The 12,515-nt window shown below is 40.2% G+C and overlaps 3 protein-coding genes across 6 annotated transcripts in view; 2 read left to right on the top strand and 1 right to left on the bottom strand.

Moving 5' to 3' along the window:
- The window catches only part of LOC124981328 (cytochrome P450 20A1), a 55,029-nt gene extending 47,774 nt beyond the window's left edge, over nucleotides 1-7,255 (bottom strand). For all 3 annotated transcript variants that reach the window (XM_047547630.1, XM_047547629.1, XM_047547627.1), the window contains exon 1: nucleotides 7,102-7,255. In XM_047547630.1, the coding sequence (XP_047403586.1) occupies nucleotides 7,102-7,173 (72 nt within the window). In that variant the 5' untranslated portion in view covers nucleotides 7,174-7,255. The remainder of the gene's footprint in view (nucleotides 1-7,101) is intronic.
- Nucleotides 7,256-9,021: 1,766 nt separating this feature from the next.
- On the top strand, nucleotides 9,022-9,892 carry LOC124980621 (NEDD8-conjugating enzyme UBE2F-like). Of its 2 annotated transcripts, none has more exons than XM_047546398.1 (2): nucleotides 9,022-9,249; nucleotides 9,346-9,892. In XM_047546398.1, the coding sequence occupies exons 1-2, from the start codon at nucleotides 9,134-9,136 to the stop codon at nucleotides 9,689-9,691; spliced, it is 462 nt and encodes a 153-aa protein (XP_047402354.1). In that variant the 5' UTR covers nucleotides 9,022-9,133; the 3' UTR covers nucleotides 9,692-9,892. The 2 variants fall into 2 exon arrangements, with proteins under 2 accessions (XP_047402354.1, XP_047402353.1); XM_047546397.1 differs by having other exon boundaries at nucleotides 9,023-9,281; nucleotides 9,348-9,892.
- A 586-nt stretch (nucleotides 9,893-10,478) lies between these two features.
- LOC124980620 (box C/D snoRNA protein 1-like) lies at nucleotides 10,479-12,134 on the top strand. Its single transcript, XM_047546396.1, has 2 exons — nucleotides 10,479-11,745; nucleotides 11,828-12,134. The coding sequence occupies exons 1-2, from the start codon at nucleotides 10,537-10,539 to the stop codon at nucleotides 12,038-12,040; spliced, it is 1,422 nt and encodes a 473-aa protein (XP_047402352.1). The 5' UTR covers nucleotides 10,479-10,536; the 3' UTR covers nucleotides 12,041-12,134.
- The last annotated feature ends 381 nt before the right edge of the window (nucleotides 12,135-12,515 follow it).

The following is a 12,515-nucleotide window of genomic DNA, read 5'->3' as shown; positions in this document are numbered from 1 at the left end:
AAAAATAAAATAAATAAAGATTAAAAAAAAAGAGGAACAGATTCTGAAACAACAACAACAAAACAGCAAAACCAAGCAGAAATCCTCAAAATGGAGGAAACAATAAGCCAAATTAAAAACCCAATAGAAAGCATCACCAACAGACTAGACTACTAGGAAGACAGATCCTTAGGTAATGAAGACAAAATAAATAATTTAAAAAAATATTTTGTTTTAGTTGTAGGTGGATACAATGCCTTTATTTTTTTTTTTTTATGTGGTACTAAGTATAGAACCCAGGGCCTTATACATGCCAGATGAGTCCTCTACTACTGAGCCACAATGTCAGCCCCAAAATAAATAATCTTAAAAATAGAGTTGACCATGGAGAGAAGATGTTAAGAAACCATGAAGAGAACTTCCCAGAATTATGGGATAACATGAAAAGACCAAATTTAAGATTTATTGGGATAGATGAAGGTACGGAGATATAAACCAAAGGAATGCACAATCTTTTCAATGAAATAATATCAGAAAATTTCCCAAATCTAAACAATGAAATGGAAAAACAAATACAAGAGGCTTACAGGATCCCAAATGTACAAAATTACAACAGACCCACATCAAGGCACCTTATAATGTAAATTCCTAGCATACAGAATAAGGATAGAATTTTAAAGGCTGAGAGAAAAGAATATCAGATTACGTGTAGGGGAAAACCAATTCAGATCTCAGTTGATTTCTCAGCCCAGACCCTGAAAGTTAGTAGTTCCTGGAATATCATTCACCAAGCTCTGAAAGAAAATGGATACCAACCAAGAACCCTACATCCAGCAAAATTAAGTTTCAGAATTGATGATGAAATAAAAACCTTCCATGAGAAATAAAAGTTAAAAGAATTTGCAACTAGAAAGCCTGAACTACATAATATTCTCAAGAAAATATTCTAGGAAGATGAAAAACAAAAAAGTGAAAACCAGCAAAGGGGGTAACTATACTAAAGGAATAGTCAATCAAAGGAGAAACTAATTCAAATTAAAAAATAGAAATAAACCAAAATGATATCAGGAATACAAATCATATCTCAATAATAACCTTAAACATTAATGGCCTAAACTCATCATCAAAAGATATAGACTGGCAGATTGGATTAAAAAACAAGACACAGGGGCTGGAGTTGTGGCTCAATGGTAGAGCATTTGCCTGGCATGTGTGAGGGCCCTGGGTTCAATATTCATCACCACATATACATAAATAAAATAAAAGATCCAGCTGGGCATGGTGGCACATGCCTGTAATCCCAGCAGCTGGGGAGGCTGAGACAGGAGGATTACGAGTTCAAAGCCAGCCTCAGCAATGGTGAGGGGCTAAGCAACTCAGTGAGACCCTGTCTCTAAATAAAATACAAAATAGGACTGGGGATGTGACTCAGTGGTCAAGCACCCCTGAGTTCAATCCCTGGTACAAAAAAAAAAAAAAAAAAAAAAAGATCCATTGACAACTAAAAAAATCCCAAAAAACAAGACCCAACAAAATACTATCTCCAAGAGACTCACCTCATAGGCAAAGACATTCATAGACTGAAGGTGAAAAACTGGGAAAAAACTCACATGGATCATGTAAAAAAAAAAAAAAAAGGGTTGATCTTCATATCAGATAAAGTAGACTTCAAGTCAAAGTTAATCAGAAGCAACAAAGAAGGACATTTGTACTACTTAAAGGGAATTATATATCAACAAGACATAACAATTGCAAATATTTATGCCCCAAACATTGGAGCATCTACACATCAAAAAACCCTTCTCCATTTCAAGAGTCAAATAGACCACAACACATTAGTATTGGGTGACTTTAACACACCTCTCTCACCACTGGATAGATCCTCCAAACAAACACTAAACAAAGAAACAACAGAACTAAATAGGGGGCTAGGGTTGTGGCTCAGTGGTAGAGGGCTTGCCTGGTAAGTGTGAGGCACTAGGTTCAATACTTAGCACTACATAAAAATAAATAAATAAAATAAAGGTGCTGTGTACACCTACAACTAAAAAAATTTTAAAAAAAGAACTAAATAATAATTTAGACTTAACAGACATATATAGACTATTTCATCCATCAATGAACAAAAACACTTTCTTCTCGGCAGCACATGAATCCTTCTCTAAAACAGACCATATCTAATGCCACAAAGCAACTCTTAGCAAATACAAAAAAATAGAGATAATACCCTACATTCTATCAGATCATAACACAGTGAAATTAGAAATCAACAACAGAATATTAATAACATTAATATTAATAATAATACTCTAACACCTGGAGACTAAATAATATGCTATTGAATGAGGAATGGATAGCAGAAGAAATCAAGGATGAAATGAAAAAATACTTGGAGGTAAATGAGAACAGTGATACAACATATCAAAATCTCTGGGACACTATGAAGGCAGTGCTAAGAGGAAAGTTCATTGCATTGAACTCATTCATTAAAAGAATAGCAAGTCAAAGAATAAATGACCTAATATTACATATCAAAGCCCTAGAAAAAGAAGAACAAATCAATACCAAAAGCAATAGAAGACAGGAAATAATTAAAATCAGAGCTGAAATCAATGAAATTGAAACAAAAAGAAACAATTCAAAAAATTGACAATACAAAAAGTTGGTTCTTTGAAAAAATAAATAAAATTGATACACCCTTAGCCACACTAACAAAGAGAGAGAAAAATCAAATTACTAAAATTCATGATGAAGAAAGGAAACATCACAACAGACACTACTGAAATATAGAAGGTAATCAAACTATTTTGAAAACTTACACTCCAGCAAAATAGAAAATCTTGAAGACATCAACAAATTTCTAGAGACATATGATCTCCCCAAACTGAATCAGGAGAAAATACACAATTTAAACAGATAAGTTTCAAGGAATAAAATAGAAGATGTCATCAAAAGCCTATGAACTAAGAAAAGCCCAGGACCAGACAGATTCTCAGCCGAGTTCTATAAGACCTTCAAAGAAGAATTAACACCAATACTTCTCAAATTATTCCATTAAATAGAAAAGGAGGGAACCCTTCTACTCAATCTATGACACTAGTAATGCCCTGATACCAAAACCAAACAAAGACATATCAAGGAAAGAAAACTGCAGACCAATAATATCCCTGATGAACATAGATACAAAAATTCTCAACAGAATTCTGGCAAATCACATACAAAAACATATTAAAAAGATAGTGCACCACGGTGAAGTGGGGTTCATCCCAGGAACGAAAGGTTGGTTCAACATATGGAAATCAAAAAATGTAATTCATCACATCAATAGACTTAAAGACAAGAATCATATGATCATCTTAACAGATGTAGAAAAAGCATTTGACAAAATACAGCATCCCTTCATGTTCAAAACACTAGAAAAACTATTGATAGTAGGAATATACCTCAACATTGTTAAAGCTATCTATGCTAAAACCAAAGCCAACATCATTCTAAATGGAGAAAAATTGAAAGTATTCCCTCTAAATACTGGAACTAGACAAGGATGCCCTCTTTCACCACTTCTATTCAACATCGTCCTTGAAACTCTAGTCAGAGCAATTAGACATGAGAAAGAAAGTAAAGGGATATGAATAGAAAAAGAAGAACTCAAAGTATTTGCTAACAATATGAGTCTATATTTAGGAGATCCACAAAATTCCACCAGAAAACTTCCAGAACTAATAAATAAATTCAGTAAGGTGGCAGGATATAAAATCAATTCTCACAAATCAAGTGTGTTCCTATTCATCAGTGATAAATCCAATGAAAGAGAAATTAGGAAAACTACCCTATTCACAATAGCTTCAAAAAGAATAAAATATTTGGGAATCAATTTAACAAAAGAGGTGAAAGATCCCCACAATGAAAACTACAGAACACTAAAGAAAGAAATTGAAAGACCTTAGAAGATGGAAAGATCTCCCATGCTCTTGGAAGGCAGAATTAATATTGACAAAATGGCCATACTACCAAAAGTGTTATATAGATTTAATGCAATTACTATTAAAATCCCAATGAGGGGCTGGGGAGATAGCTCAGTCGGTAGAGTGCTTGCCTTGCAAGCACAAGGCCCAGGGTTCGATCCCCAGCACCACCAAAAAAAATATAAATAAATAAAATAAAATAAAATAAAATCCCAATGACATTCTTCATAGAATTAGAAAAAGCAAACATGAAATTCATTTGGAAAAATAAGAGACCCAGAGTAGCTGAAGCAATCCTTATCAAGAATAGTGAAGCAGGAGGCATCACAATACCAGATCTTAAACTATGCTACAGAGCCATAGTAACAAAAACAGCAAGGTACTGGCACCAAAACAGATACATACACCAATGATACAGAATAGAAGACACAGAGACAAACCCACATAAATACGGTTATCTCATACTAGACAAAGGTGCCAAAACTTACATTGGAGAAAAGATAGCCTCTTCAACAAATGGTGCTAGGAAAACTGGAAATCCATATGTAATAAAATGAAATGAGACTCCTATCTCTCATCCTATACAAAAATCAACTCAAAGTGGATTAAGGGGAGCCAGGTGCGTTAGTGCATACCTGTAATCCCAGAGGCTCAAGAGACTAAGGCAGGAGGATCAAGAGTTCAAAGCCAGTCTCAGCAATTTAGCAAGGCCCTAAGCAACTCAGCAAGACCCTGTTGTCTAAATAAAATATTTTTAAAAAGGGATGGGTCTGTGGCTCAAGGTTAAGAGCCCCTGGGTTCAAACCCTAGTACCAAAAAAAAAAAAAAGAGTAAAGGGGATCAAGGACTTAGGCACTAGAACAGAAACCCTGCACCTAATAGAAGAAAAATTGGGTCCAAATCTCCACCGTGTCAGTTTAGGATCTGACTTCCTTAACAAGACTCCTAAAGCACAAGAAGTAAAATCAATAAAATGGGATGGAATCAAACTAAAAACCTTCTTTCCAGCAAAGGAAACAATCAACCACGTGAAGAGAAAGCCCACAGAATGGGAGAAAAATCTTTACCACACGCACCTCAGTGCATTAATCTCCAGGATATATACAGAAGGCAGAAAACTTAAACACCAAAAACCCAAATACCCCAATCACTAAATGGGCTAAGGAACACTTCACAGAAGAAGAAATACAATGGAGCAACAAATATATAAAAAAATGTTCAACATCTCTAGCAATTAGAGAAATCCAAAATTACAATGAGATTTCATCTCACACCAGTCAGAATGGCAATTATCAAGAATGCAAGTAACAATAAATGTTGGTGAGGATGTGGGGAAACAGGTACATTCATACATTGCTGTGGGACTGCAAATTGATGAAACCACTATGGAAAGCAGTATGGAGATTCCTCAGAAAACTTGAAATGAAGCCACCATTTGACCCAGTTATCCCACTCCTAGGTTTATACCCAAAGGACTTAAAATCGGCATGCTATAGTGATGCAGTCACATCAATATTTATAGCAGCTCAATTAACAATAGCTAAGCTATGGAATCAACCTATGTGCCCTTCAACAGATGACTGTATAAAGAAATAGTGGTATACATATACAATGGAATATTACTCAGCCACAAAGAGGAGTGAAATTATGGCATTTGCTGGTACATGGAAGGAACTAGAGAATATTATACTAAGTAAAATAAGCCAATCCTGAAGAACCAAAGGTCAAATATTTTCTCAGATATGCAGATGCTAATTCACAATAAGTGGGGTGGATTAGAGGTACTCTGGATTAGACAGAGGGGAGAGTGAGGGTGTGGGGGTATGGGGCAAGAATGAATCTGACATTATTACCCTATGTGCATATATGATTACATGACCTGTGTAACTAAATCACGTACACCCAGAAGAATGAGAAGTTATACTACATTTATGTATGATGTGTCAAAATAGTTTCTACTGTCACGTGTAACTAATTAGAACAAATAAAAACTTTAAAAAAAATTTTTAAATCCTTAATTTGACCATCTATAGTGACTCTATATTCACTTTGTTCTTGGCACAACACCCTCTTAACCCAAAGGTGGACCTAACACTGTCTATATATATATATTCATTAGTCTTTATGATATATATATAACTATGGGACATATATCCATAACATATAAAATTGCGTTGTCTGATATGTGACTTGAGTGTTACAGATATTAGATATGAAGAAAGAAATAGAAGAACTTGTGATTGCCTCGTCGTGACTGTGCCAAGTGAACCACCAGTATTTCCAGTGAATGACAGCTAATCATGTCATGAAGCGTGTGATATTATTGTTACTCAATAAATTCTGATATTGTGGAAAGGCACAAACGTTGTATGGCCTAATTTAACAGAACAGTGTTGATTTCATAAGTTGATCATAGATAGTCCTCTTTAAAGATTATCTAAATGTTCAGGTTTCCTGAAGTTCCGGACCGTGTTTCAATATTCCAGACTAATCCATTTACCAACTCGGAAAAGAAGGCCTAAGGCTGACCACCGTCACGGGAGATGGACTTGGAGCTGCGCAGCTACTTTTCCACTTCTATCCTAAAACCACGACGCTGCTTTCCAGCACCCGTTTCAAGGATGGCTCCTCATCGGTCAACCCTCCTGTTTCGAGATCCGCCCGCCGAGGTGCGCAAACGCAGAGGAGAAAGCGGCTCGGGAGCCCCGAGGTCAGGCTCAGCGCAGCCGGCAGCCAGTGCGCTGGCCTCTGGGGCCCGGCGAGCCCGAACCCCAGCTCTCCGGAATCCAGCAATGACAGATCGCCAGACAGACGGGAGAGACGACGGCACAAAATGCTGCGAGAACCCTCGGGAACGGAAAAAGTTTCCTCCCCGAGACCCTAGACAACGGGATGTGGGGTCCGCAGAGTTACTGCCGAAGGGCGGCGGGGCGCCGGAGGCCGCCCGCGTGCGCCCGCAGCGCTCAGCCCTCAGGGCCGCCGGCTCCCGGCCGCTCTGAGCGCCTCGCGGCGGCAGGGGCGGGACGCCATGTGACTCGGGTGCGGTCCCGGACGCTAGTCCTCCCCTCGGTCCGCCCCGGGGCAAGTCGACGTGGATGCGAGAGACAGAGGCAGGCGCGGCGGCCAGAGACCCCCCGAGGGCCGAGCCGGCGGTTACCGGGTAGAGGTAGAGCACGGCTCCCACCAGCGCCAGCAAGAAGGTCACGGCGAAGATCGCGAAGTCTAGCATGGTTCGTCGGCCCCGAGCCCAGTCCGGGATCCTCAGCTCCGGCAGCAGCGCCCCAGCCTGGCCGGGCTTGAGGAATTCGCATGTGGGCGGAGGCACCTGCGGCCCCGCGACGAATGGGACGCCGGGGGCGGGACCAGGACTGTGCTCGGCCCGCGGGGAGAGCAATGGATCGCCGAGGTCCCGGTCGTGGCCGAGCCCCGGGCCGCCGTGCGAGCCTGGCGCCCCAGGATTGTGGCTGACGCAACTGTGCACGGAGTCGTGGGAAAGCAGAGGCCAGACTTCTACGAAATGTTTTGGGATACCTTTGATCTGTCCCTACCAACACTTTACCCAGGGGACTTAAAAGAAAAAAAAAAAAAAATCAACTATAGAAAAAAATCCTCTAAATCAGTGTTTTTTAAATGTGGGGCCAGCCGCTGTCACTGTCACCGGGAACTCGTAAGGAACGCAGATTTTCCGACTCCCGCACCAGACCTACTGAGTCGGACACTCTTGAAGGGGAGGGGCGTTGCAGCAGCATGTGTTTTAACAACGCCTTCTCAGGGATAACGATTCACACTTAAAACTGAGAACCACTGACCTGAGCTGACCTCACTTGCACAAGAAGTGTCTGAAGAGTTAAGCACCATTAGAGGCTCCTTGTTCCTCAGAAGCAGTCTAGTAAATGTGATTTTTTTGACACTTTCTGGTAAACAAAGGCGGCATACTGTTCAATGGTGGGTAGGAGTCCTGGCTCTTAGCTCTTTCAGTAAATTACTTGAATTTTCTAAGCTTCCATTTCCTTCTATGTAAAACAGTGAAAATACCACTAAGAGTGTTCTACAGGATTAAATTAGATATTTTATGCAAAGCACTTAGCACAGTTTCTGCAAAACTAAATGCCATATACTTCAGCATTGCACAATTGGTTGCTGTGAGCAGAAGCATACCCTAGAACCCTTCTATTTTACTACATTTGAGTTTTGACTTGGATAATGTAAGGCAAAGCCGGCTGCTTATTGGTATTCCATTTAGTGAAAGCACCCTAGAAGTATTAGTAGATTTTACAGCTTTAATAAAATGAAGAGTCAAGAACAAGCAGCCATTCTGTAAGAAGAAATCATTCCAGATTGCATTTTAGAACTTCTATGATAAATGGCTATGAAATATACCTCATTGAAATGCTAAGTCTTTTGGCATATATACAAATATAATGAAACATTGCTAATTAATCTTTCATTTGGCAGAAATCACATTTTTTTCTTTTTAAGATGAGGTCTCACTATGTTGCCCAGTCAGAGCCGAAACTGGAGATCTGCTTCAGTCTCCTTAGTAACTGGGATTATAGGTGTGCACCACCACACCCAGTTTATCATTATTTTCAAAACATTTTTTTAGTTGTAGATGGATACCATACCTTTATTTTATTTATTATTTTTATGTGGTGCTGAGGATGGAACCCAGTGCCTTGCATATGCTAGGGAAGCACTTTACCACTGAGCTACAACTCCTGCCCATCATTTGTTTTTTGCAGTCCTTTTGGGGTACAATCCAAAAGTCATACAAATTTTTGATTTTATTAACTTATTTTATATCTGATGGTCTATTAACTCAAGTCTGAGTTCTCTTTCCACTTTACTGAAAATAAGGAATTGGAAAACACCTGTGCTAGTTGTTCTTCCTTCTCATAAGTCTCCCCACTGTATCATCAGATTCTGGGACAATTTTTGCCTCCTACTGTGGCCATGATAGCTATTTCTTTCAAGCTCTTTTTTTACTTGAGTTCCACCAATAGGAGGCATTAGTAGGCTGAGTTTAAGAAGAAAGTAGGTTAAGAAGGATCTTTCGACTTCCGGTCCCGCCGCCGGGAGCCGGTGCGGCTGTGAGGGGCCGCGTCTGGCCGCCGCCGCCCGGCCGGGCATGGTGTTGGGCGCCGGGCCGCCTCGCCTGTCTCGGGGTGCCCAGGGTAAAGGTGGCCGTAATGCTAACGCTGGCAAGCAAGCTGAAGCGGGATGATGGTCTCAAAGGGTCCCGGACGTCAGCCACCACATCTGACTCCACTCGGAGGGTCTCTGTGAGAGACAAGTTGCTTGTCAAAGAGGTTGCGGAACTTGAAGCTAATTTACCTTGTACTTTTAAAGTGCATTTTCCTGATCCAAACAAGCTTCATTGCTTTCAGCTAACTGTAATCCCAGATGAGGGTTACTACCAGGGTGGAAAATTTCAGTTTGAAACTGAAGTTCCTGATACATACAACATGGTGCCTCCCAAAGTGAAATGCTTGACGAGAATAAGGCACCCCAACATCACAGAGACAGGGGAAATATGCCTAAGTTTACTGAGAGAACATTCGATTGATGGCACTGGCTGGGCTCCTACAAGAACCTTAAAGGATGTTGTTTGGGGATTAAATTCTTTATTTACTGACCTTTTGAATTTTGATGATCCACTGAATATTGAAGCTGCAGAACATCATTTGCGGGACAAGGAGGACTTTCGAAATAAAGTGGACGACTACATCAAGCGTTATGCCAGATGATAAGAGGAGAAGATTGCAGGCCCATGAACTGTGTGTCACAGTTTGTCTCTAATGTGAAGCAGCACGAGGTAGCCCTCTTCCCTGTCCTCATGCTCCCTCAGTCCCACGGGATTGTCCCAGTCCTGTGACCTTGTCCTGAAGAAGACCATCCTCCTGACCGCCCACCGTAGGCGGGGAATGCAGCATAAATACAGCAGGAAACGTGAAAAAAAAAAAAAAAAAAAAAAAAGAAGGATCTTTCTCTGCTTCCTCTCACCCAAGCCTTGTTGCTGGCACAAGTTATATCTTACTATACTGGTAGTTTTTGAGGTACAGTGCCCACTATGATCCTCCAGTCCTTGTTGAACAATAGTATTGCCCATTCAGACCAAAATTTCCCAGGAGATCAATAAAACTGTGTTTGTGCTTCCATCCCTTGGTTCCAGACCCATGTATTATTCTCTCTCCCCACCTCCCACCCCTAGGACTGGGAATTGGACTCAGGGCGCTCTACCACTGAGCTACATCTCTATACCTTTTTACTTATTTATTTTTTATTTTTTGAGACAGGGTCTCACTAAGTTGCTCAGGCGACCTGGAAATTATGATTCTTTTTCCTCAGGCTTCAGAGTCACTGCTATCACAGGCATGTGCCACCATGCTTGGTGATCCATGTATTATTCTCTAATCAAAGTCATAGCATGAAAAAAATTCTTTTGACGGCGGGCCCGGCGATTGAGCCAAACAGGCGTTCTCAGCTTCCGACTTCTTTTCTTCCCACGTGTGCTGCTGTTGGTGTTCTGCCCAGTAATTCTCACTGTTGGCGTGGTGCAGCTACATCGAAGGACAGAGTGGCAGCGTTGCTGATGGAGTTTGCTGCTGAAGATGAAGAAACTCCGGGAGGAGTTCTCCAGAGGGTAGCTGAGGGGGTGCGGCTTAGTCCCGAGTCTGGTAGGGAGGAAGTCCGGGACTTAGCAGGGAAGGAGGAGGCTCGTGGTGGAAAGAAGGGGAAAGAATTTACAGGAAGGAAGAAGACAGAGAATGCAGAAGAAGGAAGTGGGCAAAGAGCAGAGGAAATGCGAATGGACCTAACATTTGTGAAGCAAGAAGTCATGGACTGGTCGGATACAGAAGGCGGCACGTTGAATGGCCAGTGGGTAAAGCAGGAGGTGGAGGATGCACCTGAGGTGAAGGATGAGAAAGCTGGCATATTGGAGGTGAAGCAGGAAGTGGACAGTAGTTTGGTGGTAAAAGAAGAGAAGGTGGATAAACTAGGGGTAAAGGAAGAGAAAGTGAAGGTGAAGGAAGAAGTAATGAACTGGCCAGAAGTGAAGGACGAGAAGGAGGATAACTTGGAGATAAAACAGGAGATGTTTGTCGATCAGGAAATAAAAGAGGAGATGATGAATGGAGCCTGTGTAAAAGAAGAGAAAGATTTTATGAAGAAAGAAATGATGGAAGACACAAAGATGAAAGAAGAGCCTGAGATAAATCCCCCATTGGGCTGCAAGAGGAAACTGGCCATGTCAAGGTGTGAAACTTGTGGTACAAAAGAAGCAAAGTACAGATGTCCACGTTGTATGCGATATTCCTGCAGTTTGCCCTGTGTGAAGAAACACAAAGCAGAACTGACATGTAATGGAGTTCGAGATAAAACTGCTTATATTTCAATACAACAGTTTACTGAAATGAATCTCCTAAGTGATTACCAATTCTTAGAAGATGTGGCAAGAACAGCAGACCATATTTCTAGAGATGTTTTCTTGAAAAGACCAATAAGTAATAAACATATGTACTTTATGAAAAATCGTGCTCGAAGGCAAGGTATTAACTTAAAACTTCTACCCAATGGATTCACCAAGCGGAAAGAGAATTCAACATTTTTTGATAAGAGAAAACAACAGTTTTGTTGGCATGTAAACCTCCAGTTTCCTCAAAGTCAAGCTGTGTACATAGAAAAACGAGTACCAGATGATAAAACCATTAATGAAATTCTAAAACCTTACATTGATCCTGAAAAGTCTGATCCTGTAATTCGTCAAAGGTTGAAAGCCTACATTCGCTCTCAGACTGGGGTCCAAATTTTTTTTTTTTTAAGACAATTATTTTTTTTTCTTTTTTTTTTATTGTAAACAAATGGGATACATGTTGTTTGGGGTCCAAATTTTAATGAAGGTTGAACATATGCAACAAAACTTAGTAAGGTATTATGAACTGGATCCTTATAAAAGTCTCCTAGACAATTTAAGGAACAAAGTGATCATTGAATACCCAACATTATATGTGGTATTGAAAGGATCTAGTAATGACATGAAAGTTCTTCACCAAGTGAAAAGTGAATCTACCAAGAACCTTGGCAGTGAAAATTGAGAACTTCTTTTGGAAGAAGAAGGTGAAAATTCCAACAGTTGCAAAGAATTATGCATTGATGGGCTGTTGGATAATTGGGGTATTATGAATGGCTGTTGGAATTTTTGATTTGTCTGAAAAGTACACAATCTAAACTTTTCTTTTAATAAATTGACTGTATATAAGAGCCTTTTTTCATGGTATGAACCCTATTGAGCCTGATCAGCATAGATTTTATTAGACTTCACTTTTTAATATGTTTACTCCTATAGGCTGGAAACTTTGTTAGTTTGATGCAAGACCATATCTAAAGACCACCAAAGTCAACAAGTGCATTGAAAGTTGGCATTCTCTGTGGTGGCATCTCACTAAAGAGAACCGTTGTGCCAGGTACCATCTTGTTAAGGAAAACTGATCCTTCTTCAGTTGCCTATTCTTGTCTTTGGAGTATATATGTAATTTATCCCCACTTAAGACAACTTTTATACTAGAGAAA

Source organism: Sciurus carolinensis, chromosome 3 (assembly GCF_902686445.1).
Source record: "Sciurus carolinensis chromosome 3, mSciCar1.2, whole genome shotgun sequence".
Classification (NCBI taxonomy): domain Eukaryota; kingdom Metazoa; phylum Chordata; class Mammalia; order Rodentia; family Sciuridae; genus Sciurus; species Sciurus carolinensis.
The sequence above is the reverse complement of the archived record's forward strand: the minus strand, read 5'-3'. Positions and strand labels throughout refer to the sequence as shown.